General features: G+C 37.7%; 3 protein-coding genes across 4 annotated transcripts in view; 1 reads left to right on the top strand and 2 right to left on the bottom strand.

The window, feature by feature from the left end:
• The window catches only part of LOC306859227 (coiled-coil domain-containing protein 171-like), a 472,225-nt gene that overhangs the window by 189,157 nt on the left and 255,183 nt on the right, over positions 1–27,885 (bottom strand). The window lies entirely within an intron of this gene.
• asgr1a (asialoglycoprotein receptor 1a) lies at positions 67–10,244 on the top strand. Its single transcript, XM_079400235.1, has 9 exons — positions 67–141; positions 1,091–1,198; positions 4,142–4,264; positions 7,178–7,282; positions 7,464–7,535; positions 7,614–7,688; positions 7,756–7,907; positions 8,753–8,862; positions 8,943–10,244. The coding sequence occupies exons 2-9, from the start codon at positions 1,102–1,104 to the stop codon at positions 9,094–9,096; spliced, it is 888 nt and encodes a 295-aa protein (XP_079256361.1). The 5' UTR covers positions 67–141; positions 1,091–1,101; the 3' UTR covers positions 9,097–10,244.
• LOC306859239 (FH2 domain-containing protein 1) lies at positions 10,203–26,003 on the bottom strand. Of its 2 annotated transcripts, none has more exons than XM_079400176.1 (13): positions 25,823–26,003; positions 25,683–25,748; positions 22,863–23,357; positions 21,872–21,933; positions 21,684–21,786; positions 21,529–21,614; positions 21,346–21,446; positions 21,152–21,222; positions 18,340–18,447; positions 16,127–16,191; positions 15,780–15,897; positions 15,517–15,681; positions 10,203–12,681 (listed from the first exon to the last, which is right to left on the bottom strand). In XM_079400176.1, the coding sequence occupies exons 3-13, from the start codon at positions 23,262–23,264 to the stop codon at positions 11,572–11,574; spliced, it is 2,391 nt and encodes a 796-aa protein (XP_079256302.1). In that variant the 5' UTR covers positions 23,265–23,357; positions 25,683–25,748; positions 25,823–26,003; the 3' UTR covers positions 10,203–11,571. The 2 variants fall into 2 exon arrangements, with proteins under 2 accessions (XP_079256302.1, XP_079256303.1); XM_079400177.1 differs by having other exon boundaries at positions 22,863–23,311; positions 25,823–25,985.

The raw sequence follows: 27,885 nt of genomic DNA, 5'->3' as shown, positions 1-27,885 counted from the left end.
ACACACACATCTGTACCGTGTTCATCTGTGCTCATGTTTACTGCACACAAAGTAAATATTCTTCAATTCAAACACAAGCTCAAAGTACAGATTCACACACACACACACACACACAGCAGGATTTCATTTCTCACGCAGGAGGTAAGTGAAATGATTTCCGAATTAAATCCATAAGTATGTCATGAATTATTAATAATGTAGCAATAATCTGAATCCGAGAGAGACTGACGGTCTGATCTAGATTGGTTTAGTTTGTTTTATATCACAGATGAATCTGATTAACAATCTAGTTTAACCTTGAGTGAGAAACACTGATCCGTTACAGTATTGCAAGTTCAGAAGCATTTTGTGTTATTCTTATCATATCAATATGTCTGGCTTTTTTTGTTTTAGAGTTACTTTAGACGTTAATAAACTTGTTGATGTGTCATTATATGTTTTCAATGTTTTGGTTTCTGTGTAGAAATGTATGAACAGAGCTACAGAATTAAAAGCTATAAATGTTCTTTTATATTTAAAAATGTGAAAAAAATAACAGGGACTTTTATTTTGTCAGTGTCTTTGAAAGTCTAAATCCTTTTTAATATGATAAGGAGTCATTGAGTGACGGAGCTAAATGTCCAAATGATCTTTTAATTATTTTCTCTGTACTAAAAACGCTTTTCAACCTCTTTTTCTGGAGTAATCGGCTGGTAAATAAGCACTTACATAGGTGTCAAACCTTCAGAGTTTCAATACTCTTGAATTCTTGTCATCATTAAACAGATAAAGGTGAATCTGCTCTAACACCGGTGAAAATGAACTTCCTAACTAACTCGCGGTCACACACTCATGTGAAGAAGCTTCATCTTCTGCTGCGTATCAAAGTTCAGGTTTGCTGAATTTGCATCGTGCAAAAGCATTCGGCCAATAGAAGCTCTGAACACCTCAGACTGAGCTCAGACTGGCTGGAGGAACCGTTTCATTGGTCTGGAAGCCAGATTGAAGCCATTTTCTGACCGTCATCTCAATATGAGGAGGTCGTCTCTGCTGTGACATCACTTCCTGCAGAAGAATGAATGATTAATGGCATGATCATGTGTGTTTGCAGGTCCAGTCATCATGAGGGCCGTCATGTCCGAAAGCGGCTCTGGAAACGAATATACAGACGAGTCTGAGAATCAAGAGGCCAGTGACGACACCGAGTTCTGGAGGAAAGGTGTGAGAGAACAAAAACCTGAAAACAGATGAATGCACATGATAGACAATGTGTTAATTCATATGAGTAAATGCAGAAAGGTTTGTGTGAGGGTTATGAGATATATAACATCATTAGTTCAGTAGAAAAACAATGGAAGTCAATGGAAAGACCCCAGAGAGAGAGAGAGAGAGACAAACAACCATGTGTGTGTGTGTGTGTGTGTGTGTGTGTGTGTTCTTTCTCCAGCATTCCTCTACTAGTTGACTGACTGTAGTTTATTCAGCTGCTTAAACTCCTTTGACCTTTGACACACACACACTGAGTTCTTCCCCTAGCAACATCCTAGCAACCACTCAGATTCAGAAGACTCGCACAGCAACAAGTGAAAAATTCCATTTGTAACATCTTAGCAACCATATATCAACGCCCTGGCAACAAGAACACTTCAGTTTTTCACAGACAAACATCACTCACAGTTTCCTTCATAAAATATCATAATGCAGTTTTAGAATATTAAATCATTAAAATAAAAAATAAAATAAAAAAAACAAACAAACAAACAAAAAACAATAAAATGTAGGCTGTCAGTGTATACTAAGAACAAAAATGATGTGGAAACATTTTTCAATGAAATTGATGCATTTCACAAATAATTAAAGATTCAGCAAGCGACACTGAATTAAGTAGTAGAAAGACCGAAAAACTATTTTCTTGTAAAACACACTCCAATGATAGTTATTTACAACATATTTGTTTTTTACAGTATATAACAAATGAGATGGAACAAAGTTTATAGTGAACGGAAACTACATTAAATGTGTCCCTGCAGCACAAAAGCAGTCATGAGTAACACAGGTATATCTGTAGCAATAACCAACAATACATTGTATGGGTCAAAATTATACATTTCTCTTTTATGCCAAAAATCATTAGGATATTAAGATCATGTTCCATGAAGATATTTTGTACGTTTCCTATCATAAATATATCAAAACTTCATTTTTGATTAGTAATATGCATTGCTAAGAACTTCATTTGAACAACTTTAAAGGAGATTTTCTCAATATTTAGATTTTTTTGCACCCTCAGATTCCAGATTTTCAAATAGTTGTATCTCAGACAAATATTATCCTATCATAACAAACCATACATCAATGGAAAGATTATTTATTCAGCTTCAGATGATGTAGAAATCTCAATTTCGAAAAATTGACCCTTATGACTGGTTTTGTGGTCCAGGATCACAAATATAATTTTCGCGTTCACATTTGCTCCAATAGCAAAAGATAAAACTCCACTGCATTTCTATGACTTTCCAAAAGACTGTCACAAAGCAGCTAGTTGTCAGCATAGTTTTCTAAGGTAATGAATACAACACACAAAAAATATATTATATCATTATTCAGATCAGGACTTTGGAGCACAGATCACAAATCATTCGATTTATATATATATAAATATAAATAAGAAAATATCATATTCACAATACGTGATCCAATTGGAGGGATTCAAATCTGATGTGACTTTTCTAAAAGCTTCGTTTCTCCTATCACTACGTGCTTTTAAAATCATTACAAGAGTATAAAATCGCTTTTGATTTGTTTTTTTGATAGTGAATCTAGTTTGAGTTTGAATCAATCAGAGCGGTTCCAACATAAATTCAACTCACTCAATTGAATCGCTTTGTCCTTTACTCCGCTTTTGTGCCTTCAGCCGTGTTCACACTACATTATCAATACTACTGGCTTTGCTACTGATTTCTATGTCTTTCCAAAAGACTTTCACACAGCAGTGTTAAGTAGTTTTCTGAAACCAAGATAATGAATGCAACACAGAATAATAGGTGGGCATGCCTGACCAATGCACTGGGCAAAAACTGGCTTACAGCTAAATGCACAAACACCGTTTTAGATAAACTAACTGTAATAGGCTACTGTGATTTCCATTTGAACTGAAAGAATAAATCTAGGCTATTTATTACTTTACTTAAAAAACAAGTGATATAATACTTTTATTACTATTATTAATTATTTTATTACATTTAGTCATTTAGCAAGCACTTTTATCCAAAGCGACTTACAAATGAGGGCAATGGAATCAATCAAAATCAACAAAAGAGCAATAATATGCAAGTGCTATAACAAGTCTCAGTTAGCTTTTTATAGTTAGTTATTTTATTTTATTCTATTATTTTTGTTATATTTATTGAACACACTATGTGCAGTGTGAGCACCAAACCAAATCTCCAGGTGCTCCAGACTGAGAAACCTATCTGCTTATAAATATACTATGCATTTCATTTAATAAAAAAATAAAATAAAATAAAATATATATAAAAAAAATGTTTCCGCCTTCATATACCAAAATATATTTCACAATGTATTGTAGGGGCAAAAAGATACATTTCCAATTTTACAGTATATATTTAGTAAAATATATTAATGTTTTTAAATATACGATAAGACTATTCCTACTGGTAGAACAGGACTAAAAGTAAAAAGTAAAGACCATCGACTCTACCGTGCGACTCCACCGGGCTAGGACACCGGCAAAGGATATTAGTATCGCTTTTTATTTTATTTATTTTTTTCCTTTATGTGTTTACTATTGAAATGTTATTGTTGTATGCATTTGTCAATTTGATTTAATTTCTGTATTTTCTTAAATGGGTGTGTATAGAGTATTTACAGAGTGTTAACTTTTAGTTTTAGTTACTTTTTCTTATTTGTAAGTCGCTTTGGATAAAAGCGTCTGCTAAATGACAAAAAAAAAAAAAGTAAAAGAAAATAAATTTACGCAAATGCATTTAGAAAGATATTTTAGCAAATTATATTTTGGCCATTTTTATATGTTTTGAAAATATAAATATTTAAAAAATATTGATAGATTGAGTGATTGATAGATTGATAGATGGTACGGCTCCAGAATAAATGTGTGTGTGTGTGTGTGTGTGTGTGTTAGAGTCGTCTCTGCGCAGGATCGTAGCGGCGCCCTCTGTCGGTCGCTGGCGGTGGCAGGTGTTTGCCGCGATCAGTGTAACGGCTCTGATTCTGCTGCTGCTGATCATCACTGTATCTGTGAGCAGTGAGTAAAACACACCGAAAAACATCATCATATCATACTGACAACATGTTATGTCCTATTTGTCTTCATTAATTTCTAAATAACTGTTTTTATATTGCCAGAGGAGTGCAATGGTTGGTTCAAGTTGGTTTTAGTGCTGTCAAACGATTAATCGCGATTAATCGCATCCAAAATAAAAGTTTTTGCTTAAATAATATATGTGTGTGTACTGTGTATATGTATTATGTATATATAAAGACACACACATACAGCATATATTTTGAAAATATGTATTTATTTAGTATTTATGTGTATATATTTATATTCATATATATTATACCATATATAAATATATTTCATATAGAAATGTAGCATATTTTTCTTAAATATATACATGCATGTGTGTGTATTTATGTATGCATAATAAATATACACAGTACACACACATATATTATGTAAACAAAAACTTTTATTTTGGATGCGATTAATCACGATTAATCGTTTGACAGCACTACAATTCCCCCAATCCGACTACCACAGTTTGATCACAGTTTCATGTCATCTAAAGTCTTTATTTATAGCCATGGAAGCTATAACATATTCTTAACTCATAAAAAGAGCTTTTTATGTTAACATCATAAGACCATAATTACACTATAAAACATATAACATAAAACCAAGAACATTACAGCAGCCGTTTTAAAGATGTTTTCTTTGGATTCTCAAAAGAGAATCTATCAAAATTTAACCTAATTAGCCTAATTTGTGTTTCCTGCAAGCTAAATTTCACATAAACAAAAATCTAGCTATAAATCGCTCTTTTATTCAAAGTTGGGGGAAAAAAAACACAAATTCCTAACCACAAATTAACCATGATTTTGCTACAGTGAACATAGTTTAACATAGTATTTTATAACATAGTATTAGAACATAGTATTTGTAGTAAAACCGGTTATACAAATGGTAATCAATACATTTTTACTATAATAAAACTGTGGTTAATTTTATTAAGGGATTTGTATCTGTGCATACTTTTAATTTTTGTTTTGTTTATGGTTTGATGATTTGCACTGTTTAATAAAGATAATTCAGAAAAAAAACATTTGCATTACGGACTCCGAAGACCCGATCTGAATCAACTGATTCATGAACCGACTCCGAAGTCCCGATCTGAATCAAATGATTCATGAACCGACTCAGAAGTCCCGATCTGAATCAAATGATTCACGATACAAGCTCCGAAAACCCGATCTGAATAATGATTCACGATACAAGCTCAGAAGACCCGATCTGAATAATGATTCACGATACAAGCTCAGAAGTCCCGATCTGAATCAAATGATTCACAATACAAGCTCCGAAGACCCGATCTGAATCAAATGATTCACGATACAAGCTCCGAAAACCCGATCTGAATCAAATGATTCACGATACAAGCTCAGAAGACCCGATCTGAATAATGATTCACAAATCCTCTCCGAAGTGCTGATCTAATTCAAATTATTCGCGATATGCACTCTGAAGTTCCAATCTGAATCAAAAGATTCGTGAACCCCCTCCGAAGTGCTGATCTAAATCAAATGATTCACGAACCGGCTCCAAAGTTCCGATCTTCCCGACCATCATTTCAGGTTGGGATTTCTGGAGCACGTATCACAAATCATTCAATTCGCAAAATGATTCATGAACCCACTCCAAGTATGGAGCGAATTTTGTGGCAATATTCATCAAACAAATCCAGTGTTTTGCAAATAAACACAATCTGCTTTGCAAAGAAAGACTCGACTTTCAAACAAATGCAAAGTGATTTGCAAATGCAAAACTCTATTTGAGAGAGAATGCAGACATATGGGCAAATATATGTATTGTGTGTTACAACTGTGAGACTCATTGCCTTTTTATAAGGAAACTTGGCTTGGCTCACAAATGCGTGCGGGCTGATTTTCTCACAAATGCGTGCGGGCTGATTTTCTCACAAATGCGTGCGGGCTGATTTTCTCACAAATGCGACAGGCTGATTTTCTCACACGAGCAATTGAACAACTTTCTTTTCCAAAAACAGCATGGCATTGTTGGTCAATTTACGCTAATCTCCCGAGACCCAAAACACCTCTTTACCTTTTCAGACCAATATGAGTGGGGATCAGGTGAGTTTCTGTCTTACTGTCTCTATAATTAACCATTTAGATGTTTTCACAAAGCAACCCTACTATAGTGTCAGTGAAATCACAACAAGTGCTGTAAAGTTGTTAACATGATTGATTAGTTCAAAAATAAGGAGTGACCTGGCTAAACATTTAACTAGTCTGTCTTTCCCTATAAAAACTGATCCATTCTCCGTACCTCTTATCCTCTGTTCGATCGATATAGAATATGCATATATATTGATACAATTGTTCAACATTCAAAACAATGCAGGGGTACTTCTCAGGTAATAAACAATTTTATATATATATATATATATATATATATATATATATATATATATATATATATATATATATATATACAACACTGGAATTTAAAGGGTTAAAATAAAAAATGCATGCAGTTTTGCTAGTTATGATAAAAAACAAACAAACAAAAACTGTATCAGTGAAAGCAAAAAAAATAAAAATACCTTTAACATTTTTATGACCTTGTTTTTTTGGACATTTTTGTCCTCTAAGGATTTCTAAGTAACTTCTTAAACAGTCACAAGGGTTAAAAAAAAAAAAAACGACTTTTTTTTTTAACTTTTAAAAACGTTTGGTAGAAAAGGTACATCTGCATTGTAACTACTTCCCAACTCGTAAATACAAACTTGACTAAAACGTAATGAGGAACATGCACACGAATAAGTGCAAATTTTCATACATTTTACAAAGTTCAAACTAGAGTTATCAAAAAAAATAAATGCTTGATTTTTTCATAAGTGTAACTGTGTTTTGTTAGATGTGAAGTTTGACAGGAAGTTCTCAACTACAGAGATGAACATAGAGAATCTGACGCAAACGCTTGTGAGCGTTATAACCAGAACACGTGACCTAGAGGAACACGGTAATGTAGACTTCATGCATCTTTCATCCAAATTAAATGACTTTCTCATCTGACATCATCAATTGCTCTTATTTATTAACTAGTAAATCCACTAGAAAACCAAGAAAATTGTACACCTACCTACTTTCGCTGAATGTCACAGTATAGAAGTAAAATGTGTTTTAAAATGATGTGTGTTCAGGACATAAACTGCTTTTGGAGATCAGTAATCTGGAGCTTAATCAAGAGATGATGCAAAGCATGATTAATGATAGTAAGTAACTCACAAATACACATGCAGACAAACTAATGTAAATCCACCGCAGATCTTAATATATGTGTGGTTGTTTAGTGTCGGATTCAGCACAGACACTCCGTGACAGAGTTTCAGATCTGAAATGCCAGATAAACAAGATAAAGGACAACAGTAAGTGAGGCTATAGTAGCGTGTCCTCATGTCTCGTGCAGAGACTGACACATGTGTGTATGTTCAGACACGCAGGAGCTGTGCTGTCCTGATGGATGGCTTCCCTTCTCCTCACACTGTTATTTCTTCTCTGATGATGGGATGCCTTGGAATGCGGCCAGAGACGAGTGTAAGAAGAAGAGAGCAGAGTTGCTCGTCTTAAAAAGCAAACAGGAAAAGGTCAGAGTTGATTCGTACTGTACAACCTAACCAAAACAACTAAACCAACACAAATAAACCAACAGAACGTAACCAGCAGCACCAGCCACAGAACTAAACCAAGAGAACTATTTAACACAACTTAACCAGAACAAATAAACCAATACAGAACTAAACCAGCTCAACTTAATCAAGAGCATGACTTGGTGCCCAGCTTGGTGCCTCAAGCTCCCTGTTGGGCCATGGACCCCTGGACTGTCGGCTCCGCCATGGCCTCCCTGCTTTGCCGTCACTTTTTCTCCCCATTGTTCCTTCCATGCCATAGTTTTCTCCCTCCGTGTCCATATTTGGTTTTCCTGATCTCCTTTGGTTCCCATTTAGTTCTATTGGTTTCAGCTGTGTTCTATTAATTATCTCATTTGCTCCTGTGTTCTCAAGCCCTCTGTTTCCCAATCTCCAGCGTCCGATGTCTTATGTCATTCAGTGTTCTCCATGTTCCATGCTTTTGGATTTATCATTAAAGTCTATTGAGTTTACTTCTGCGTTTCCTCGTTCCCAGTGATGTATATGACAACCATCACTAAACACACAACTTCCTGGTTGTCCGTTATCTTTTTCGCCATCACCTCACCAATTAGTAGCACTTCTATTCGTTTTGGTCTAATTTGCTCACCTTGCTGTGTGCACTGTGCTAGACTAAATGAGACTTATCACAGCACTTCTGTATTGTTACTCTCTCGTTGGTCTGATTGCTTCTACTTTGTAAGCTGCTTTGGATAAAAGCGTCTGCTAAATGACAATGTAAATGCAATGTTATTCATACTGAATCAGTGCTTTAGTAATTGTGTGTGTGTGTGTGTGTTCAGAGTTTCGTGGTCAGTAATACCAGGCCTCTGTACTACTGGTTGGGTTTGACTGACGGCCGCACCGGTGAGTGGGAATGGCTGGATGGGACGCCGCTCACGATCATCAGAAGGTGAGTGTGTGTCTGGCGTCAGGAGCCTCATTCACACTCCAGCATTCATCACGTGTGTGTGTGTGTGTGTGTGTGTGCAGTGAATGGATGCCCGGTCAGCCGGATGACTGGAAGGCTCACGGTTTGGGAGGCGGTGAAGACTGCGCTCACTTTCATCATGACGGACGCTATAATGACGACCACTGCTCTCGCCGCTACCGCTACGTCTGCAAAGCTCACACCTCCTCCATCTGAGACACCAACGACCTTCACAGCGTTGACAATTCACAACAAAAGTACATCAAACCAACAAACAACACCAGTGTGGATATAAACACTAATAATGTTTAATATTTCAACGTTTCTGATTCTTATATTTACTGCACTATTAAAAAAAAATTCTTCACGATGCCATAGAAAATTATTTTTGTCGAAATGGTTTCACAAAATATTGTTTGTGGCAAAAGAAGGTACTTCAGATTATAAAAAATGTTTTTTTGTGGAACCAAAAATGGTTCTTCTATGGCATCACTGTGAAGAACCTTTCAAGCAACTTTATTTTTAAGAGTGTGTTTATAAAGAACAAAAACTCTTATGTTTAATTTTTTTATTTTATATTGATTCTGGAGGCATGACAAGGTATTTAAGTTTAGTAAGTCATGTTTTAGTTTAGTTTCTCACATTACTGTGCTACAAAAAATGCCCTGGATGAACCACTAAATGAATAAATGTAATGCTGTACTTCTGATGCTACTGTCCATTAAAAATGAACATTAACTGAAAGTAGATGAATTTGTTTCTTCATTAGATTTAGAGAAATGGATCCTTTGCAGTGAATGGGTGCCGTGAAAATGAGAGTCCAAATAGTTGATAAAAACATCACAATAATCTGTCACTATGGATCATAGACTAGCCAGAAGCAACGGATTGAAGTTAAACAGGTCTTAATACTGGATTGTTTCAGCTTTTGTCTTCTCCAGATGTTAACTGATGGACTGGAGTGGTGTGGATTATTGTGATGTTTTTATCAGCTGTTTGGACTCTCATTCTGACGGCACCCATTCACTGCAGAGCATCCATTGCTGAGACACTGATGCAGAGACACATTTCTACAAACCTGATGAAGAAACACACTCATCCTGATCTCGGTTGGACTGAGAGTGAGGACACTTTCAGTTAATGTAAATTTTTGTGTTACAGTAATGTTGCTGTGTACCAATGTAGCAGTGCTGTACTATGTTTAAATCATTTCTAAGAAGGCTGAGAATCTAGTACTATTGTAATGTGAATGTAAAGTGAATATACAAATGATACATCAAAATGTTTCACAGATTACTGAGAATTTGAAAAGAAAATAGCTAATTGTTGGCAAGTTTATTAATAAACATTTATTTGCTTCAGATAAGTTATGTATATAAATCATCTATATTGTCCCTTTTTGTTAACAAGTTTGTTCAAGTTTTGAAAAAAATCCAATGTACAATTTTTCAATGCAATATCTCAATAAGTAATTAAGAGCATAAATTATACAATTACTATTTAGGGTATAAATATATAAGCTTTTTTCACAAAATATGATTCCTAATTATGCTACTGTTCAGACGTTTGGCATCAGTAAGGTTTTATTAATACTTTTATTCATCAAGGATGCATTAAACTGATCTAAAAACTGTCAGTTTTAGGTTTTGCGTCTTCAAACTGTGGGGAAGTCGTGGCCTAATGGTTAGAGAGTCGGACTTGTAATCCAAAGGTTGTGGGTTCGAGTCTCGGGCCGGCAGGGATTGTAGGTGGGGGGAGTGAATGTCCAGCGCTCTCTCCACCCTCAATACCACGACTGAGCACGAATTCCGAGTATGGGTCACCACACTTGGCTGAATGTCACTTCACTAAAGACATTTATAATGTTACAAATGATTTCTGTTTCAAATAATAGCGGTAGTTCTAGCAGGCCATGTTAGTCAAGCTCGCATCAGCTGACACTCAGCTCTATCTATAGAATCACGAAGCCAATCATAATTCCCTTCATAAGGTCCCTCAGTCATTATTCAGCAGCTATCGCTTCGCTCAGGAACTAATCACCCACCTCCATCCCCAGCTCCTCCTCTCGTCCAGTCAGGACTTGGCAGTGAATATAGCATTGAGTCAGACCACTGAATCATGTTGTTAAAATAATCACGTAGAACATTAATGGTATCTGCTACATTTATCATTGATGTTGGTTCTGTTCTGTTACCCTGGGGGGGGGGGGATTCTGCTCTCCCTGCTCCTATCAATGCTAGGCTGTGTGGATGGGCAGGGAGTGTTTGCCCAGAACAGAACCAGCCCCTCAACCTAAAATGTATGCTAATCATAAGTTATATTGACTATAGTGGTCCTGACAGAAATGCTGTTCTTTTGAACTTTCTATTCATCTGTGAATCCTGGAAAATAAAATGTATCACGGTTTCCACAAAAATATTGTGCAGCACAACTGTTTTCAACATTGATAATAATCAGAAATGTTTCTTGAGCAGCAAATCAGCATATTATTATGATTTCTGAAGATCATGTGACACTGAAGACTGGAGTAATAGATATTCACATAGGAAACAGCTGTTTTAAGTTCTAATCATATTTCACTGTTTTACTGTATTTTTGATCTAATAAATGCAGCCTTAATGAGCAGAAGAGACTCTTTCAAAAACATTTAAAAACCCCAAACTTTTGAACAGTACTAGCATAACTTTCTGTCTACCTCCACGTGGGTTTGACATTTTTATCACGTGACCCGCGAATAAACACTGAGCTTTCAGAGGCGGCGCTGCTGCTCTTCCTCAGGCGTCCAGCAGGGGGTGACGGGCGAACAGTTTCTGCAGGCGTCTGCGTCGGCTTGAGGACCTGAGAGTGCCTTAGTGAAGCTGCGCGGGTCAGTGCAGGCACTTTAGCCTGGTTTCCAGGAGTGGTGGTGTGGCGTGTCGTTGATGCCACGGTGTTGCGAGCGAAGCTGGGCGGTTTGACTGTGGAATTGCATGCTGAGGTTTGAGGACTGGGACGGTCGAGGGTGCGGAGTGTAACGCGACACATCTTCTCGTCCGGACGAAACACTTGCGTCTTCTTTGGGCGGCTGAGGACGCTTCCACCGGGTCGCTCCTGAATTTGCGCAGAAGAACTATGGGGCTGCCGGAGAGGAACGAGCTTCCTCAAACTCGCAGTTTCAGAGGCGGACACACATTTAGGAGATGATGATGGTTTAATGGAAGATGAAGGCGATTTCGCAGAAAGAGATGCTCTGTTTTTAGAGCTGAAGGTTCGTTTGCTCATTGCTTGTTTCGCTCCAGCGCTGGTTTTGATTGACTCTTTTGTAGGTTGGACTTTATCTATCACCTTTCTCTCTGATTCATCATTAATAACCTCTGGTTCTACCACTAAACTGATTTGTGAAGGGTCAGAGGTCACATCTGGAGTCACCTCTGTATTTCCCGATGTTTCCAGAATTTGTGTTTGAAGGTTATTGTTCTGCGATTCCTGTATGGAAAGAGTCTTATTTTGGATCTCGAGCTCCTCTGTTGTGTTTGTGATGGAAAGCGAGTGTATTGGAGGAAGTGCAAGTGTATCTGATCCACAGGGGTCAAAGGTCACTCTCTTCTGTTGCGGTGAGCGACGTGGACTGTGACAGCTCTTCTTGAGCAGCTCCAGAAGCCCCTCCCTCTTTAACGCCGCCGTCACATCTGCTTCACTATTGGACCGCAAGCCAGAGACTCCACCCATATCCTCATGCCCCGCCCACGAGTGCCGCTTGTCCTCCGACTCCTTCAGACGCTTGCGCCGAGACTCCTCCCACATTCCTCGCTCTGTGTTCTCCTGAGGAGAGAAAAGAGTGCTGATGATTAACCAAATGAGTTTAAGTTCAGAGCCTGAATTAAAGAACATATAAAAGACTAGTGGGCTTCAATGGAGTGCTAGAGGATTCATGGAAACATTGAGAAAATGCAAATATAAATACGTAATATAAACAAATAAATAATTCAAATATATTACAATAAATAAATAATAAAATTAGATTAAATAAATAATTCTTATATGTAAATAAATAAGTGAACAATAAAATTAGATTAAATAAAGAAATACAATTATATTAAATTAAATAATACAATAATTGAAATAAATAAATTAATACATTTACATTACAGTACTATAATGAGTTGAAAAAGTTCATTCTAATTTGCTAACTGGGTCTTTAAACTAAAATATTAGTAAGTAAACAATATAGATTATATTAAATGAATAAATAAATAAATTAACAAATTAATCACATATTTAAAAGTACAGTACTATTCTAGTAGGAAGAAGTTTTTTACAAATGCTTTTTTTCCCAATATTTTGATATTTTAAATAGAGATGCACCGATACTGAATATCTCTGCCGATTATTCAGAATGATATCGGCCGATACGATAGTTATGATGTGGTCGCATTTGTGCCAGTGCATGGTCTGCGCTGCTCCAAAACGTCTGCTCTGCTCCATGCATAAAGCACACCTGCAGAGCCGCACAGTGCAGCAGGAGTAAGATTTCTGATCACGTGACGAGAGTGAGAGAGGCGCTTTCAATGAGTGCACTTTGGGAGCAGAGTCTGGTTTGTACTCGCCGCATCAGCACCAGTGGCAAAAATGACCGCGGCACCGTCCCCCACCATCGTTTAGATTTTTTTTATAGTAATAAAATTAATTTAGTTCAGTTAGAGGACACTATTAAAACTGAACACGGCTGCTCAATGCAGCGCACCGAACGAACAATCGCGTATCACAGATCAGATTTCATTTATCACCTGAGTTGAGCTGACTGACAAGAAGAGTGAGGGGAAAAAGACAAGACAATGTCTATAATGACAATATTTTCAGTTGCGTTTTCCACGTGGGCACAAAATTGTGACAATCCAAATGCAATTGCAAATCTTGCATTAGGCTATCGTTTACATTTTCGCTTTCACGAACGCACAGTGACTGCCACATTTCAAATGAAAAAGCAAAGTCCATTTGTAACTGTTTTTACCCTGTCTTACGAGATATGAGCCTGTCATATTTAAATAGCAATATTAATTACCACATTTGCCTTTCACTTTCTCTGCTTCTTGCATGTAACCTGCCAAAACTCAAATGGAATCGCAATACCTTTTGCATTTGAATTTCCTATGTCTTCACAGAAAGCTGTCAATCAATGTGAGTGGGTGGGACTATACTAGGGGGCGTGTTTGTATTGGGAGGTGACGTCACTCACAGACGACCGTTTGTCTCTCACTGTGTACAGCCACCGGACACCACGATTGAAGCACATCATTTTTAATATTACTTCACCTTGGCTGTGGCTTGTTCTGTGACAGCTGTGCCTATCGTTGGTGTAAAGTCTCATCTAGGGCAGGCAGAGTAGGAGTAGCAGCATTTTCTGTTTTGTCAAGTGCATCAATTGGAGTGTAAACAGACAGAGATCTTGAGGCAGGTGCTCTATTATAAGATAGGAATAAGATATAGGTGGCAAATAGGTAAATACGTGCAGATTTGCACTGTTTGTTTGCTTATGTGCCTCAATCAGAGTGCAAACAGTAAAAGATCTTGAAGCAGGTGAGGCTCTCTCTATTACGGAAGTTCTAAGCGGCCATGAAGTTTTTTTCTCGTGATCACAACTTTATTTTTCTGGCGATCTCAACATAACAAAAGTTGTTCTCTTAGTTACACAACTGCAGTATAGAACTACTGATTGTATACTGTATCAACTATAGCCTATTGTACTAGTTTGGGACAGAGAACCTTCTTCGTGATCGCTATAATTTATGCAGTTCATTACTGACATTTAATTAAATATAAATGTTAAATGCTTGAATAAATATGCTAATTTTGCTTGCAATTGTATATGCTATTGTTACGTTATTACTGCTGCACGACTCGTCACAGTTTCTCATTTACAAGGACTATTTGTAATGTGCATCTTTCTTATTTTTAATCTTTATTGTTAATAAATGTATATTAATAAGAAATGTGATTTGCATATGTGTATAATTTAGTTCAGTGATGTTATACCGTGTTGTAGCCTAATTGTTAAAAATAAATGTATTTTCTACATTTCTTTGTAAGAAACCATAAGTGTAGAATTGCACTGTCTGTTTACTCATGTGCATCAATCAGAGTGAGAGAAACAGTGAGAGATGTTGAGACAGCTGAAAAGCGTTTGGGTAATAGTGAATATTGACCTATTGTGCGTACCGTTGTTGCTCCTACTGTTAGCAGGGTATAACCGCTGTAAATTAGTCTAAAGGAGCTTTGAACATTAAATTGATTATGATTATTAAAATTTGATGAATAAAAATAATATATTTAACAAGACTGTACAATTGTAAGTAGAGAAAATTCTAATATGCTCTTTAAACTTGGTCTTTAAACATGAACATTATAATTAAGTAAAATAAAAATTTTATTAAATAAATAATGAATATCATATCATATAATATATAATATATGAATAGAAAATATATACGAGTAGGAAAAGAAGTTAATTCATTATGCTTATTTACCCAATATGTTAATATTTAAAATCTGTGTAGTAGTACAGTATACATTAGTAAATTAGTCTAAACTGAGTGTTTAAACATGGAAAATATATAGCAGCCATGCTTGGCAAGTACATTTTTATTTTATTTTTTTTACCTGAACTGCTTTTTTGAATTTGGAGCAGAAATTCTGGAAAATTTGGAGGCACTCATCCAGTTTGAAGACGTCTCTGTCCTCACAGAAGAAATCGATCAGAGCATCTCCTTCCCTCTGAACCTCATCAGTACTGATCCTTAAATCCTCCAGAGCTCCAGCAGCGCTCTGAAACACACCGACACACACAATCAGACATGACTGTGGCATACATGAAACGTTGCATTTAAAATCAGACAGGCCACAGGTCAGAGGTCATAGGTCACCTGTAGGAAGGGCTGCAGCTGTGTCAGGAGCTCATCATCTGTGTGGATCTTCTGCTGTAACTGATGAACTCTTCTGGTCAGAGTGTGAAACTCATCAAGGATGCTGTCAACACACATTCTAGACACACACACACACACAGGTTTGTACAGTAGACGTCCATTTTTAATATCAGGGAATGATATTTTCTCCTAACCCCCTACACATAACCTTCACAGAAACCTTTGCAAAAATAAAAAAATAAACTAGATGTAAATTGAAACATGATTGGGAGCAGTATTTTAGTATGATTGCTACATCAGTGTTTCATCAGTGAAATGAGTGTTAGATCAGATGATTGTTTTCTCACCGCGCTGCTTGCTGAACATGCTGAAGTTTCTCTGGAAACATGAGCAGATCTTTCTTCTGAGCTTCCTGAAACCAGACAGACACATTTCACTGCATTCAGATGCTTTCTGACCTCTGTGTTACAGAAAAGAACAAGTGTATATTCTGTTTACTGCATTACAGACCACCTCAGACTGACAGAGACCAGCTTAAACTGATAGAGACCAACTCAGACTGATAGAGACCACCAGAGACCAGCTTAGACTGACTGAAACCAGCAGAAACCAGCTCAGACTGATAGAGATCAGCTCAGACAGAGAGACACCAGCACAGACTGACAGGGACCAGCACAGACAAAGACCAGCTCAGACTGATAGAGACCAGCACAGACTGATAGAGACCAGCTCAGACTGATATAGACTAGCTCAGACTGACAGGGACCAGCACAGACTGATAGAGACCAGCACAGACTGACAGGGACCAGCACTGACAGAGACCAGCTCAGACTGATAGAGACCAGCTCAGACTGACAGGGACCAGCTCAGACAGAGACCAGCTCAGACTGTCAGGGACCAGCACAGACAGAGACCAGCACAGACTGACAGAGACCAGCTCAGACTGATAAAGACCAGCACAGACAGAGACCAGTTCAGACTGATAGAGACCAGCTCAGACTGACAGGGACCAGGACAGACAGAGACCAGCTCAGACTGACAGGGACCAGGACAGACAGAGACCAGCTCAGACTGATAGAGACCAGCTCAGACTGACAGGGACCAGCACAGACAGAGACCAGCTCAGACTGACAGGGACCAGCACAGACAGAGACCAGCTCAGACTGATAGAGACCAGCTCAGACTGATAGAGACCAGCTCAGACTGATAGAGACCAGCACAGACTGACAGGGACCAGCACAGACAGAGACCAGCTCAGACTGATAGAGACCAGCTCAGACTGACAGGGACCAGCACAGACAGAGACCAGCTCAGACTGATAGAGACCAGCACAAACTGACAGGGACAAGCACAGACAGAGACCAGCTCAGACTGATAGAGACCAGTTCAGACTGATAGAGACCAGCTCAGACTGATAGAGGCCAGCACAGACAGAGACCAGCTCAGACTGATAGAGACCAGCTCAGACTGATATAGACTAGCTCAGACTGACAGGGACCAGCTCAGACTGATAGAGACCAGCTCAGACTGACAGGGACCAGCACAGACAGAGACCAGCTCAGACTGTCAGGGACCAGCACAGACAGAGACCAGCACAGACTGACAGGGACCAGCACAGACTGATAGAGACTAGCTCAGACTGACAGGGACCAGTACAGACTGATAGAGACCAGCACAGACTGACAGGGACCAGCACTGACAGAGACCAGCTCAGACTGATAGAGACTAGCTCAGACTGACAGGGACCAGCACAGACAGAGACCAGCTCAGACTGATAGAGACTAGCTCAGACTGACAGGGACCAGCACATACTGATAGAGACCAGCTCAGACTGATAGAGACCAGCTCAGACTGACAGGGACCAGCACAGACAGAGACCAGCTCAGACTGTCAGGGACCAGCACAGACAGAGACCAGCACAGACTGACAGGGACCAGCACAGACTGATAGAGATCAGCACAGACTGATAGAGACCAGCACAGACTGACAGGGACCAGCACTGACAGAGACCAGCTCAGACTGATAGAGACCAGCACAGACTGATAGAGACCAGCACAGACTGACAGGGACCAGCACAGACTGATAGAGACCAGTTCAGACTGATAGAGACCAGCACAGACTGATAGAGACCAGCTCAGACTGACAGGGACCAGCACAGACAGAGACCAGCTCAGACTGATAGAGACCAGCACAGACTGTCAGGGACCAGCACAGACAGAGACCAGTTCAGACTGATAGAGACCAGCACAGACTGTCAGGGACCAGCACAGACAGAGACCAGCTCAGACTGACAGAGACCAGCTCAGACAGAGACCAGCTCAGACTGATAGAGACCAGCACAGACTGACAGAGACCAGCTCAGACAGAGACCAGCTCAGACTGATAGAGACCTGCACAGACTGACAGGGACCAGCACAGATAGAGACCAGCTCAGACTGACAGAGACCAGCTCAGACAGAGACCAGCTCAGACTGATAGAGACCAGCACAGACTGACAGAGACCAGCTCAGACAGAGACCAGCTCAGACTGATAGAGACCAGCACAGACTGACACACTCACCAGAGCGACAAAGTGCAGCAGGTTGATTCCAGGTTTGTTGGCTTTAGTATCAGCCAATGACAGCAGAGATGAGAGTTTGAAGCCCACAGCGTTACCAGCAGATCCACCCTGACACACAAACAGAGACAGAGAGAGACAGAATTGGAATCAAAACTGGAAACAAAAGAACAGAATATTTTCTTCAGAGACGTGGAGTGAGACAGAGATACAGTTTAAGCCCCACCCTCTTCAACATTTACATCAATCAGTTGGCTAATACACTAGAGCAGTCTCCTACTCAAGGTCTCACTCTACATGACACAGAAATAACGTGTCTTCTTCACGCAGACGACCTGGTTCTCCTGTCACCTACTAAAGAGGGGCTTCAGGACAGCCTAAATCTGCTGGAGGATTACTGTCAGACCTGGGCCCTGACTGTCAACCCCCAAAAAACTAAAGTCATGATCTTCCAGAAACGCTCCAGACTTAAGGGACTAACACACACGTTCACGCTATCACACAGAACCATTGAAAACACAAAAACATACTCTTACCTCGGCCTAAAAATCACCTCAACCGGTAACTTTACTTTGGCTGTGAAGGAGCTCAAAGGGCTTTCTACGCCATTAAAAGATCAATTAAAATCAACATCCCAATCCAAATCTGGTTCAAACTTTTCAAAGCAGTAATTGAACCAATTGCATTATATGGCAGTGAGGTGTGGGGTCTATCTATAAAATATGACTTTGTAAATTGTGAAAAACATCCAATTGAAACTCTACATCTAGATTTCTGTAAAAGAATACTCAGTCCAAAGAAAACACCAAACAATGGATGCAGGGCAGAATTAGGCCAATACTCTCTGCTTCTAAACATCCAAAAAAGAGCCCTGAAATTCTGGAAACACCTAAAAACAAATGACCCCAACACATACCATTACAAAGCCCTAAAACACCAAGAGCTGAGCGTAAGTAAGAGTCCCCTCCTTCAGCTGGTGCTGAGACTGACTCAGGACTCACACACACTCTCAACCATTCGGCCCACACAGATCATCAACACAGAGAAACACAAGTACATCACCCACTGGACAAACACCATCAAAAACCAACATAAATCGAGAGAACACCATGGCAAGCTACCTGAGCACAGTGACCGATGTGAAACATTGACGATGTACAGACTCAGCAAGCACAGTCTGGCACACACACACACACACAGCGAGCACAGTCTGGCACACACACACACACACACACACATACCACACACACATACACACACACACACTCAGTGAGCACAGTCTGGCACACATACACACACACACACTCAGCGAGCACAGTCTGGCACACATACACACACACACACTCAGCGAGCACAGTCTGGCACACACACACACACACACACACACACATACCACACACACACACACACACTCAGCGAGCACAGTCTGGCTGTAGAGACGGGCCGGCGCAGACAGATATGGCTCTCCCGTGAGGAGAGAATCTGCTCCCAGTGCAGTCTGGGAGAGACTGAAACAGAGCTGCACTTCCTCATAGAGTGCCCAAAGTACCTAAACATTAGAGACCACTTTTACCCCAAAATTAATCATATATTTCCCCAATTTAACATTTGTAGCCCAACCGAAAAAGCAAAATGTGCAATTATTGCTGCAAAATTTGTAGCATCGTGCATCACCTGAAACACAATCCAGAAACAAACAGCCAATAGACATCTGAATAATGCTCCAGTTCTCAGTCCAGTAGTTACTACATGACTTTCTGTATTATAATGTTGTTTTGCCCCTACACGTATCTGTGTGTGAAAATTACATTTCCATATTAGTTATAATATATAAATAAATGTTCAGAAGTTCTAATGTAAATGTTCATGTTATAAACCATTTTCCTTGTTGTCTTAATGCTTTGGCAATGCAAAATGTATTTTTGTCATGCCAATAAAGCTATTTGAACTGAATTGAATTGAATTGAGAGAGAAAGAGAGAGAGAGAGAGACGACCAGACACAGAGAGAGAGAGAGGTTCATCTGGATGGTTCACATGAAACCAATGAAAAGTGATCTACCAGTTCGTTAAGAGTCTCAACTGAACATCTTCAGGTTTGGGTTTTTGTCTGTAAATCTAAACTAAACAAATCAGTTCCAAAGTTTTGACCAGCAGTGTATGAAATGTGTTATGTCAGTTTCTCAGCTGCATTCTGAGGGTATTTACATTTATGCAAAAACAAAAAACAAAAAAAAGCAAACTAACAATTAAATTAAAATAAAAAAATCTAAATGTTAAATAAAAAAAAAACATTGAATATTGTTCATATTTTTCACATCACAAAAAAGTTTACAATACCTCTTTTAAATACAGTTTTAAAAATCATATATTTTCTTGCTTGATTTTGTAATGAGTGAGAATTTTTATTGTTGAATTTTCAGTTTTTAGATTATTTGCTTTTTTGTTTTTCAGCGTTTTTGTGATTAAATCAATCAAATTAGGGTCAGAATTACATCAAGAATTTTTAAATAATACCAAAAAAGATCTTTTATATATTTATATTTGTAGCATTTCTGTAGTTTGAGCAGTACATCATTATGCTTGCAACGCCAAGGTCACGGGTTCGAGCACCAGAAAAAGCATGAACTGATTTAATGTATATCTTCAATGCAACTCACTCAGGATAAACACATCAGCACAATCCATTACAGGAAGTGTGCTTTGATGTAGTCTTCATTAGTAGCTTGTTATTTAGTTAATTATTTACTTGTTCAATTTAAATTTATGTATATGAATATGCATGTATTTGTAAATGTGTAAGAGAACCAGACTTACAGCATTCATGATGTTCCCAGCCTGCAGCACTAAATGAAGGACATTGTGAAGCTCCTCACAGCTCAACAGCTCTATAAACAACGGTTCAGCAGATGAATGTGAAGCTGAAGGTGTTTACACACAAATCTGAAAGTAATGATGGAACACAACACTGGACAGGTGGAATCAGACACAGACTGAGATCACTTGATCACCTTTGATGGCACTCAGGATGACGCTCATGTTGTGTTTCATGGCGGTGCATGAAGGGAAAAACTCTTCCTTTAACAGCAGAGCCTCGAGACGGACCTCATACCTGCAGAAACGCAGAAGAACCAGCTCAAGTTAGATCTGGACCAGACCAGACCGGATCACAAACCGTTTCCATCGGAGTGTACCTGGGTAAATGGATCAGTTTGTGTATGAAGGCATCAGGCGGTGCCAGGTCTTTAGGATTCCCATTGAACATCTGAAGATTCTTCACCTGTCAATCAATCAATCAATAAAGCAATCATGAAGCAATCCTCTGCTCAAGAGTCAGTCGAGTCTTTACCTCGTCCTCCTCCGGCAGGAGCTTCAGCAGCTCTCTGAGAGACTCCACTCTGAAGACACCTGTGTTTCCATGAAGAATATCATCCAGAAGACTCTCACTGGACCTGGCCATACAGAGAATCAATGAGAGCAAACAAACAACACACACACACACACACACACACACACACACACATGATCCAATCTTACCTTTTGAAGTGTTTCAGAAAAATGCAGATATTCAGGCTTCTCTTGGAGTTCAGGATGGTGATCTACGGAGAAATACACACACACACACACACACACACACACACACACACACACACACACACACACACACACTTACTTATAAATGTTGTCGTATAATTCTCATTACTAACATCATGAAACCAGTGTTGTTTTACTATCATTAATATATTACATTCTATGAATTAGATCTATTTTCATATTTTCTATTTTTATTATTTTTTTTTCACAGTTGTTTCATGTTTTGTCAGTTTTAATATTTTATCATTAATATTTTGAATATTTATTTTTATATTTCCCATTTTAATTATGAAGATTTAGTAGTTTTGTTGTGATTTTGTTGTTTGTATTAGTTTTTGTTAGTTTTAGTAGTTTTTTATTAATATTTTGATTATTCATTTTCATTTTAGTTAGTTTCAGTAATTTTTTTGTGTTTTTGTCCATTTTCTTTTTTTTTGGTTTTTAATATATAGATATGGACATTTAAAATTAGTTTTATATATTTTCAACTTTAATTTTACTTTTAGGTGAAGTTTCAGCAGTTTGTAGTTTTTTTTTATTACTTTTTTTATTGTTTTAATTTTAGTTAATGTTTTAGTAATTTTGTTTGTTGTGTCAGTTTTAAATTTCTTTGATCAACATTTACATTTATTATTATACATGCAGTTATTAATGTTTTACATTTTTATTTAGTAGTGTTGTTTGTCATTTTAATAGCTTTCTATACAGTTTTTACTAATATTTTGAATATTTTTTTTCCTTTTCTTTTGAATTGAACCTTTTTGTCATTTTGTTGTGTTTTGTCAGTTTTTTTATTTAATATGTCTATATATACTGTAGTTTTTAAATAATAATTTGAGTTTGTTTTTTATATGTTCTGTTTATGATAATATTAGTGGGATTGCTGTTAATGGTTTTAGTTTGATGTTTTGTGACTGATCTCAGTAGATCTCACCTGCGGTCTGAGATGTCTGACAGAAGCGTGTCTTCGTGCGATCGTGCCGCTGGTGATTGAGGGTGTGTCCTCGTGTCCAAACAGCTCCTCGATGGCTCTGATGTCGATGTGGAACAGATCCCTGCTGCTCCACAGGTTTGGTCCGTTCTGCTGCTTGATGCGGTCTTCAGGAATCGGCTTCCAGTAGAAGCTCCTCACTCTCCTCGTTCTCTCCGCAGGGTTTCTCACAGGAAGGGGCGGGGGAAGGGGAGGAGCCATAGGTGGGATGCTGCGAAGGGCGTGGTCATATAATGAGGGAGGGGATGCAATAGCCCCGCCCTCTTTCTCAAAACTGCTGCTCATAGTAGAAGGGGATGTGGGTGGGGTCAGAAGATGATTGACAGCAGCACTGGCTGACTGCATGACATCATCATAGAGTTTTCTAAAGCCACGCCCCCCACAAATGGACGCTTGAACACCAACATGAAGATGAGCTCAAACAACAGACAGAAGCTTCTGTAATGCAAGAAAAACAAAACAACTCAAACTGTACTTAGAAGCACCTTCTAAATGAATAAAATGCATAAAAGCATCTTGGTTGATCTAGATATTGGCTGTTGAAACACCTTCAGTTCAGGCTTGTTTCTATGTTCTTTTAGAAATGAGTAGAATATCGCATGTGCAAACGCTCAGGTGCCATTAAACGACATAATGAACCTGCTGGCATCATTCACACACACTCAAACACACTTCAGTGCAGATACAAACCCAAACATAACAAAAATATGTTCTAAGAACGTTCTGCTAAGGTTCCTATTAAGGTAAACATGTATTACAATTATTCCATTCCATTTGATTATTTTGCAAACATTATGGGAATGTTACTTTTGAGTGTTCTGAAAATATATTTAGTCTTGTTTCCAGGTAAAAAAGAAGAAAAGTTAAGTGCATTTTGCTTAAAACCAGTCAAATGATGTTAAATATTCTTAAAACGAGAGTATTTTACTTAACCCACTGGCAGATCATTTTACTTGTTTATAGCTAAATGCATTTAATAAATGTGTTCCTCCCTGGAAACAAGACTAAATATCTTACGTAATTTTGATTATCTAGTAAAAGTATCTTGATTTAAGAATTTTTAGATATTTTTACTAGATAATCCATTTTTTGCTGTGAAAAAACATCCAATGAATGATGTATATATAAACGTTTTTGTGCTAATGATTTGAAAACATTATTAAACACCAGAGGCATTTGAAAGAATGTTCTATTAATGTTACTGGAAGAACACTTGTTCATAACTTTGAGCAAACCTTGCCAGATCGTTCCCTGTTAGCTGGAAACACAGAGATCCTCTCTGGACCGAATGAATGAAGGCTAAATTCATCCTTATCATGCATGAGCAGTTACAGTACATAAGGAAGCGCAATGAACATTTATGTGCTATTATTTTCAATCATTCCCAAATGAAAGAAATTACAAGTGTTATGAACTAAAGCAATCTTTTAACAGACACCTTTTGGGATATTCAGAGTTTAATTCAGATATTTAGTCACATTTCGTCACAAGCTGTCATCATGTGACCTTTATGCTTGTAATATATATAGCCTAGTTAATAATACTTTGCATTAAACTGAATTTAATATTTAATTGTATAAATCTGTAAACTTGCATGATATATTATTAATGTTTTGTGTTAGTTTTTATTTTTATATTTTCTGTTTTCATTTGAATTCTAATCTTTATTTTTGCATGAGATATATGCTAATTAGTTTTTATTTATGAGTTAACTTGTTATGTAGTTAGATCAACTATAGGGGGCTAGTTCAAAACACTATTGAAGTATCAGCATATTTCATAGTGCTAGCCATAACCTCTGACTAATGATCAGACTGGAGGGTTTGCAGTCCTGGCCAGTCACGGACTCATCACGGTCCAGGACCCCTTGGTCTTTAGTCTCTAAAATTTCAATCTGGATCTTAAAACAAATAATATTGCTGCATTATAAGCTCAAAAATGAACAAAAATACATGTATGACAATTATCTTTCTTAATGCACATTTTATCAATTGGATAACATAGTATATTTGACTGTCCCACATTAGTCAAAACTCAAAAAAAATTCTTTTTCTAAAGTGGGACGACGACGACTGTTTCAAACAGAAAATTAACACATTTTAACAATATTATTGCAAAATTTGATGTACAAATACATCACAAATATAATTTGATTGCAATTTAGAACATTGTTTTATTTATAACAGATTTATATCCTTAATATAAATTTAGTATAAATCCTGTCACTGTCAGTGAACTTTACAAGAGGTACTTCCTGTTTAATGATTTTCATAGCCACATTTCTGACATCATTTCCAGAAAGTCAAGTGATTTCAATAACTTGAGACCCCTGCTTCACTTTCATTTAGTAAAAGAAGAGAAACACACTGAAGCTTGGGTGTCCCACATTACACTAATCCACCCTATATAGTTCAAATATTGCACATTTATCATGTTTCAGGAAAACTTAATAAAGAAACCAGTCTTAATGTATTGTGATTAATCAGTTGGGTGAATGGTGATATCTGTTAGTTCATATCTTTTCTCATCATGTTCACCTGAAGTGTCTTAAACTGAGAAATCACACAGGTTAACCAAACACCTAACCACAAATAACCACCTCAGAACAACTAACCAGTAACACACCTAACCAGCTGAACGCTGGAGATAACACGCCTCTTTGTATTCGCTTGTTACACACTAATATTTCATCTATTAGATCCTCGTGAAGACGATACTAACATAGTAGTGTGATATATTAACACATGAAGAAAATCAACTCACCTTTGTGTTAATTATCATTAATGATGTTCTGCAGACTGCTTCAGTCACAGCACGATCCAAGCGCTCCTGTGACACAAATCATCTGAATTATGAAAGGATATTATAGTTTCATAACTATACGATGAATGATATTACATTACCTTTCAAATCCGAGGCGTGTGAACGAAGATCCGGTGAGTCTGACAGGAGCTCTTATATCTTATATCAATACAGAACCATCTACTGCTAAGTTGTCGACATCTACAGCAATCATCAAGTAGAAATAATGCGAACTGAATGTGATGTTAAAGTACTCATGTGTGTGTGTGTGTGTGTGTGTGTGTGTGAGACTGATAAGAGCTCCGCCAGTCACACCCAACATAAACGGTCAGTCCTGTCATTTTCAGTGGATTTTATTATTTGCATGACTTTTACACGCGTTACTGCTGAGAATCATTATGAGCAAATACACAAACAAGAAAACCATATTTACCTTTATGTATACTAAATTTAGCTAAAAGAAGTAGCAGCTTAATTAAATAGTATCCCATATAAGACAAGCCATTCTCAATTTCTAGGTCAGTTTCACACTGCACTTCAAGCCTTCAGATAACCTTCTTGACAAACTATACTTTTCAAGTTTACGTTTTAGGCCAAAAATACTTCAACTTTATTTATAAAGCACTTTCAAGGACACAATGTGGAGACCAAAGTGCTTTACAGGAAGACTAAAACATAAACATAAAACATTATAAACATATACCACACATCAAGAAAAATAACAAATTATGAAACATTTTCAAATGCTAATGAAAACAAATGAGTTTGAAGTGCTCTCTGAAAAATACAAGAAGTGTAGGAGAACATTTCACAGACAAATGAAAGGCCATCTCAAAGCCTTGGAGCAGCAACAGAAAAGGCTGATCACCTTTGCATTTTAAATTAGATTTAGGAACCATCAGATGTAATTGATCATTAGAACGCTAACACCTATTGGATTGATGCAAACTAATTAAATCAGAAATATACTTGGGTGCTAAACTATGCAAAGCTTTAAAAACATATAATAGCACTTTATAATGAATCCTGTATCGTACAGGAACCCAGTGTAATTTGATAAGCACAGAAGTAATATGCTCTCTCTTATTGGTACCCATTAAAAGCCTAGCTGCTGAATTCTGAACAAGCTGCAGGCGAGAGAGAGAGGCCAGACTCGCACCTAGATACAATGCATTACAATAATCCAAATGAGATGACACAAAATCATTCACAACTTTCTCCAAGTCCTCAAAAGAAAGAATAGGCTTCAACTTAGATATAGATCTAAGATGAAAAGAAAAACTAAAAATTTTAACGATGGCATTGATTTGTTGAGTCAAAAATGACAGCATGGGTTTTCACTCTAGAAAGATTTTTCCTAGGAAATAACCCCAGACACTCAGTGATATCCTCCACACATCCCTTTTTACCAAATAAAATAAACTCAGACTTATTCTCATTTGGTTGGAGAAAATTGTTAGCCAACCAACTTCAGCCAAACGTTCATACAGAGATTGAATATATAAATGATCCTTGTGTTTCAATGGTAAATAAACTTGCGAGTCATCAGCATACAAATGATCATGAATGCCACGTTTTTCAAAAATTGATCTTAGAGGGAGAATATAAAGGGAGAACAAAACCGGACCCAAGATTGAGCCCTGAGGAACCCCACACATGAGAGGCCCACAGATGAAGAGTAATTCCCTAAACTGACTTACTGACTCTTCTGTCTTTAGCAGCAAACCATTCCTCATATCTGAGATCAGGACAGACAAACATTTGAAATGCTTTATTATCTCACGCTAGACCGAACCAGAGCTCAGCGCTCATTTATCATTTATAACAGCGTAATGTGTTTATTCTGCTCACTAAACACAATAACACACTGACTCAAACTCACATGTAGAATCTATACTACACCTGCACTAAACAACTGTTCCTCCTCAGTATATTCATCTTCTTGTTTTCCAACAAGACAAAGAATATGAGAACATAACCCATAATAACACTTCCTCCAGTGAAAATAACCCATAATAACACTTCCTCCAGGGAAAATTTTGAAAATGTTATGGATTGTAGACTATATTTTATAGAAGCAAGGGTTTTAAGTTAAAAACATCTTTTTAACATCTTTTGAGAATTTGTTTCTTCTCAAGATGTTAACTGATGGACTGGAGTGGTG

The sequence above is a fragment of the Barbus barbus genome, assembly GCF_936440315.1.
Source record: "Barbus barbus genome assembly, chromosome: 40".
NCBI classification, from domain to species: Eukaryota; Metazoa; Chordata; class Actinopteri; order Cypriniformes; family Cyprinidae; genus Barbus; species Barbus barbus.
This window is presented reverse-complemented; position numbering and strand designations above follow the sequence as displayed.

Coding starts and splice junctions, on each gene's coding strand:
- LOC306859239 (XM_079400176.1), bottom strand. CDS start 23,264: ATGCAGTCAGCCAGTGCTGCTGTCAATCATCTTCTGACCCCACCCACA. Junction 15,898..16,126: donor CATGTTCAGCAAGCAGCGCG/GTGAGAAAACAA, acceptor GTGTGTGTCTAG/AATGTGTGTTGACAGCATCC. Junction 15,682..15,779: donor AGCTGCAGCCCTTCCTACAG/GTGACCTATGAC, acceptor GGTGTGTTTCAG/AGCGCTGCTGGAGCTCTGGA.
- asgr1a (XM_079400235.1), top strand. CDS start 1,102: ATGAGGGCCGTCATGTCCGAAAGCGGCTCTGGAAACGAATATACAGAC. Junction 7,283..7,463: donor ACGTGACCTAGAGGAACACG/GTAATGTAGACT, acceptor ATGTGTGTTCAG/GACATAAACTGCTTTTGGAG. Junction 7,908..8,752: donor TAAAAAGCAAACAGGAAAAG/GTCAGAGTTGAT, acceptor GTGTGTGTTCAG/AGTTTCGTGGTCAGTAATAC.